At 43.0% G+C, this 6,000-nt stretch overlaps 1 protein-coding gene across 1 annotated transcript in view; it reads right to left on the bottom strand.

The window, feature by feature from the left end:
* Positions 1-1,046: 1,046 nt before the first annotated feature.
* The window catches only part of LOC308296468 (calcium-activated potassium channel subunit alpha-1a), a gene marked incomplete at both ends in the record, with an annotated part of 305,715 nt that continues 300,761 nt past the window's right edge, over positions 1,047-6,000 (bottom strand). The window contains one exon of the mRNA XM_080739756.1: positions 1,047-1,201. Within this exon, the coding sequence (XP_080595882.1) occupies positions 1,047-1,201 (155 nt within the window). The remainder of the gene's footprint in view (positions 1,202-6,000) is intronic.

Below are 6,000 nucleotides of genomic sequence, written 5' to 3'. Positions count from 1 at the left end.
GTCCTCTGAGTTTCACAACTGCTGGGGTTTAGTTATTTTTTTTACGATGTGATTTTTGCTGTGCAGAGGGGCTGGAATGATGCACTCTCTCACTCGGTCGATTTATTCAAGCAGCGCGGCGTTCGTCACAACCTTTTTTAAGCGATGGCACGAGGTTCCGAGTCCAGTAGCAAAAAGACAGCATGCCTTCCGAGTTCCGACGCCGCCGCCCACACATCACCGTCCAACACGTTCAGAAGCTGGGGGGGGGGTGAGGTGAGGTGGGGGCTGGTCTGATGTTTCAAGTGGTTGTTATCTTTTTTTTCTTCTCTTTTCTTTGTGTCCCACCCCCCCCAAAAAAAAAGAAAGAAAAAGGGAACTTGATCAGTTTTTTTTTTCTTCTTTTAGTGCAAATAGAACAGAAGCAGACAGGAGACGTGAGCTCCATGAGCCCAGCTGGTGAGAGATGACAGCATCTGATCTGTGTGAGGAGGAGGAGGCGGTGGGGCCGATCTTTGGGAGATGATGTGATCAGTTGTAGCGCTGGGACCCCTCGTTTCCCTCCAAGCCCCTGGAGTCTGGTCACACAAACAGGTGAACTATTGCAAAGAATTACAGGAAGTACCGTTACTGAAAATGGTTGTCGTCGTTTTTTTTATTTTTTTATGTTTCTTTCTACTTCTTCTTTTGTCTTTGTCTTTTCTTTTCTCAACTCTTTTTAAACAATTCCAAAAAAAGTGCTAGAGGCGAGGGGGGCTGTACAATCCTTATTTTTGATTGTCATTATGTACATATGGATACATTAATAAATAAAACGAAAGAAAAAAAATCATAATGTCTTGAGAGTGTGGAAGTAACATTTAAAGGTATACACATAAAGGAGGTCCCTTCCAGTTTGTGTTCCTGTTCAACCCTTTTGATTCTTAAGAATGAGTGAGGAGAAATATAATCGATGTCCGTCTTCTTCAAATCATCATCGTGATAACTTTCCTTTGCCATCTCTTTTTTCGACAGAGCCTCCAGAATTTTCGCATGAGTTTCTGCAGTCTAGGCCTTGGTTGTTGTTTTCAGCATTCGTCTTCAACTTCTCTGATCGGTGGAATCAGACTACTGGTGGATTTGTACTGGTTGACTTGGTTGGCCAGGTGGGTGCTCATGGGCTTGATCTGAATGTTCCGTGGGTATGTCGTACTTTCTGCTTCATCTGTAAACCATTTCTTTTCTGCAAAGCAAGACAGGAGAGACAAGACGTTCAGGTTTTTCAAACGGCTCATTTTCGTGGAATTGTTCACAATGTTCACCGCCTCAGTTTAAGCAGAAGCCTTTTGGCACACAGCATATATATTTGTTTTATTACACGGCTTGGTTGAATGCTTGATTCTGATTGGTCAGTCGCAGAATTGAGCGGCGTGTTGTTTCTGGGTGATTGCGGCTCAGCTCAACAGACCGCTGTCTAGTCAAAGCTCAGAGTACCGGGATGAGCTGCTTGATTTTTATGCTATATACAACATGACAGACATGTAAACAAACACAATTGCATTTACAACTAATCATGTTCTCAAGAATTGTTTTATTTCTTATTTTTTATTACACATTTAAAGTGAGAAATAGACGATGCAGTAACCGAAAATTGATTCTAATTTATTTGATCAACACTTCCTTATTTTCTCACCATGTCACGCTGGAGGGCCGGCCAGCGCAACACTTATGGAATACTTTCCTTACCAGGAAATACTTTGTTTTGTTGTTCCTTTTGGGTCAATGTATTAATGAATTTATTAAGTAGCCGTGTAATAAGCAGGATAATTGAGGCTGCGCCGGTTGTTGTTGAGAAATAACTCCCCACTGCAGGATGATTAAACAACAACCGGCGCGGTGGCAAATATCCCTTGCATAATCACCATCTAAACATAGTAGAGTACAATAGAATTATGTTAAGATTTATCACGTCAGGGTATATTCATTGCTATATATCGTCGTTGTCGGGTGGAAACCACGTTTCAAATTTGTTCATCATACAAGGCCGTCGCACAAAAGCTGTGGAAACAGCAGATCTACAAGCACACAAACACCTCGCGGTGCGAGGCGTTGTGTGCTTGTAGATCGGCTGTTTTCACTAGTTTAAATCATTTTTTAAATGATAAATACAAAACAAACGGTTTTGGACATACAAGGTTTTCAACCGACATCAACGATATATTATACAATACTGCAAGATGGACATAAGTTATCAAAAGTCTGATTAAAGTCTGATTAAAGCTGAAGCTGAAGTTCATTTAAAGAAATATGCAGTAGAAATTAAAGTTATAATCCGTAAGGCGCCTGATAGAGAGAGGCAGCAAGTGTCCAATCGCTGTGTGCTTCAGAGCTCCTCCTGATATGTAACGGTGACATCTAAATCCCATGTCTGTGCAGGAGTGGCTGCTAACGGAACCACATCCAACGCTTTGAAAACAATCTTATCACCGCAAGAAAAGTGTCCACAATATCTCTGCTCTCTGTCCTAAATATATTTCCAGTTTTATTAACTATTGCATTTAGATCATTGGTTCTCAAAGTGGTGGGGGCAAAAGAAAAATCAGATGAATCCGCGGCCCACGGGCCAACCACATATGAATTAGAGGGTTCTTGACACAAAGAAGTTTGAGAACCACTGATTTAGAAGTTACCAGATGTATCGTGCTAGCAATATTGTATTAACAGTTTTATTAATGAAAATAGGTCCTGGATCGTAGCTTTAGGTTCATTCCTTTTAACTTGAAGTAAGTGTGTGAGTGTGTGTGTGTGTGCGTGCGTGTGTGTGTTGGGGGTGGGTTGTACTGTCTCTGGCCAGGAGAAGGTAGACGTCAGCCATCAGAAGTTTGTAAACTGTCTTCCAGCATTTCACAGCATCCACAAAATGCCATCCTAGATGTCATTCCTTTTGGCTGAAGTTGTAAAATCAAGATTTTTCTAGTTTGCAACCTCCAATGTGTGTTTGTGTTCACACGTGTGCATGTGTGTATGTGTGTGTGTGTGTGTGTGTGTGTGTGTGCGCGCGCGGGCGGGCCCGTGTGTGAATGTCAGCGAGCATGAGGCTGTGGGGGCCGCGTGTTACAGCGGCAGGCATTTGATGTGTGGAATAGTGCCTGAGGTGAAGCAAGATGTCTGCCATCGCTCTCTCACTGAGTGTCGCTGCTGCTGCTACGGTGAAAGTTAGCCATGTCGCCTCAAACCACCATATCAGGCACGCGGGGGCTATGAGAGGGGGGAAGCTCACAGGCTCACACACATACCCCCTAAGGGACGTGCTGGCCATTGGGAAAAGCGGGACAACTCCCGAACGGCCGGTTCATTCCCGGCCGGTCCAGGCCGGCCATTAGGAAAAAAATTAAAATAAAATGTCGGCCTTTGTTCCATTTTGGGGGCTGGGCGGCCAACAAAGTAAATCGTCACTGTCGGGCAGAAACCTCGTATCTCCAAGTTTCAAATTTCTACATTTTTTCGCAAAGCAAAGCCCTGCTCCATCATACAAGGCCGTCACACAAAAGTAGTGAAAACAGCCGATCTTCAAATCAAGCACACAACAATCACACAACAAGCACACAACGCCTCGCGGTGCGAGGCGTTGTGTGCTTGTGGATCGGCTGATTTCACTAGAAATCATTTTTAAAATGATAAATACAAAACAAACGGTTTTGGACATACAAGGTTTCCACCCGACAACGACGAAATATAACTCATGTACAGTAATTGGCCCACTGGCTTGTCACTTGTCATGATCTGAAATCTTTCAGTAGCAAATCTTTCAGTAGCAGCAGCGCTATAGAGAGAGATCTCTCTCTATAGCGCGCAATGAGGGCCTCTCCAACTCTTTTTCCCGGGCTGAATCAGGGGCCCAGCACGTCCCTGTACCCCCTCCATCTTCAATTTAGGCTGCACATTTGTCACACCTCCCACTTTCCTGCCGTGACTGATGTGGCAACGTACTGGCTCGGGCAGACTTTGTAGAAAGTTGTACGCGAGGGAAGGAGTGAGCGATTTGGCTGCACTGGATGGGGCTTTGAAGCGACCTGACCTACATGCCAGGTGTGATCTGTGTGAGGCTGCAGTCAGCCCGGCTCATCCGTCATTGTGATAACAAAGAGGACTTTTTGGCTCTGTGGTTTTTGTGCCGAGGCCTATATCACGCTAACGAGCTATTGAGCAGCTACTGTGGCCGGGGGCCGGGATGGTAACCAGTTATATTGTTGCTGGCCGGGCAGAAACTCTGCCCGTGTCGTCGTTGTCGGGTGGAAACCTTGTATGTCCAAAACCGTTAGTTTTGTATTTATCATTTTTAAGATGATTTAAACTAGTGAAAACAGCCGGTTTACAAGCACACAACGCCTCGCACCGCGAGGCGTTGTGTGCTTATAGATCAGCTGTTTTCACTACTTTTGTGCGATGGCCTTGTATATTGAAGCAGTGGGTTACTTTGCAAAAATAATTATACAAGGAGATACAAGGTTTCTGCCCGACAGTGAAGATATTTTATGGTGTTTTTTTTTTTGGTTTTTTTTTTAAATTAACACCGTTCTTGACCCAGTGTCACACAAAAGTATCAAAAGTAGCAGAGCCACGAGCTCGAAACGCTGTGCGAAGCGATGCGTTTCGCAATGTTGTGGTCACAAACAAAGTAGGCCTATTTTATACTTTTACTATTTTCGAAAAGTAACAGTTTTGCTTTCGGACCTATGAGGTTTCCACCTGACGGAGACGATATAAACCATGTCATTTCACATTTAATTCAAGTGTGTGCGTATATTGTGCCTGTTTAAACACGTTCAACCTCATGTCCCTGGTTTGGTCATGTAGGCTAATAAAAATAAGTGAGCCGGTAAGATTTTCACTATTTTCTTTTTTAAGACATTTTTCGCAATGCCATTAAGCCATTTCTTTGGAGTTTGTGGAGCTATACCGAACCTATGACAGCATAGAAATAACGACATCAAAAAGTCAATCAGGTATAATAGCATTCAATAGGAATAGAACATGTGCAAACACACAGACCTCTCACACAATGCAAACCATTATCAGCTTGAAATAAATCATAATAATAAAAAGAAAAGAGAAAAAAATCATAATGAATAAATAAAAGGCATGGGGAAAAAGAAAATGATTGGAAGAAATCAGCCAAAAGGAGGGGATCTGCCTGGAAGGAGAATCAAACAGAAACGTCAAAGGTGAGGAGGAAGTTGTTGAGGTCATAAAAAGCACACAGGAGGAGGATGAGCAGGTTCCCACCTCATGCAGAGTGAAATATGATTGACAGGAAGGTAGAGCAGACATTTTGCTTTCCGGGTCGAAAGCAAAACTTAAACTGAGGCATGATAATTATATATAATAATGATATATATAAATGTGTTTTTTTTTTTTTTTTTTTTTTTACATAGAATCTCAAGAAAACAAATATTCACCAACAAGAACCAGGGGCGTCACAAGGGGGGGGAGAGTGGGACTGAGTTACTAGGGCCCAAGGTGGAGGGTTCTTAATTATTTAGCTATTGAAAAATAGCAGATATACATGCTCACAGCGCGGCACCGAGTGCCGCGCTGCGAGCTTGTAGATCTGCTATTTTTGAAAAGTCGTGAAAATGCGGGCAAATCTTCGAATATATGTATTTTTTAAGCGAACATTTGTGACTCAAATTCTGCTTCTGGGGGGGTCCCTGGAACTAAATATTTTGAGATGGGGGTCCGTGGCCAAATACATATCATTTTGTGGGTCCTCCACATGAAACTGTTTGAGCACCACTGACATAGAAACATAGGTTTTTCAAAAAACCTTAGAAGGATTTGAAATATTCAAAGACTTGCACAAAATGTTCACGATTTCTCAAAAATAGCAGATCTACAAACTCGCAGCGCGGGACTCTGTGCCGCGCTGCGAGCTTGTATATCTGCTATTTCTCAACAGTTAAAGCACAAAATGTGGGTGAAACCTTGTACCCAGGGCCCGGAATTTGGTGCGACACCCCTGACAAGAACAGAACAGAAAGG

Source organism: Nannobrachium achirus, assembly GCF_963921795.1.
Source record: "Nannobrachium achirus genome assembly, chromosome: 13".
In the NCBI taxonomy this organism is placed as follows: Eukaryota; Metazoa; Chordata; class Actinopteri; order Myctophiformes; family Myctophidae; genus Nannobrachium; species Nannobrachium achirus.
This window is presented reverse-complemented; position numbering and strand designations above follow the sequence as displayed.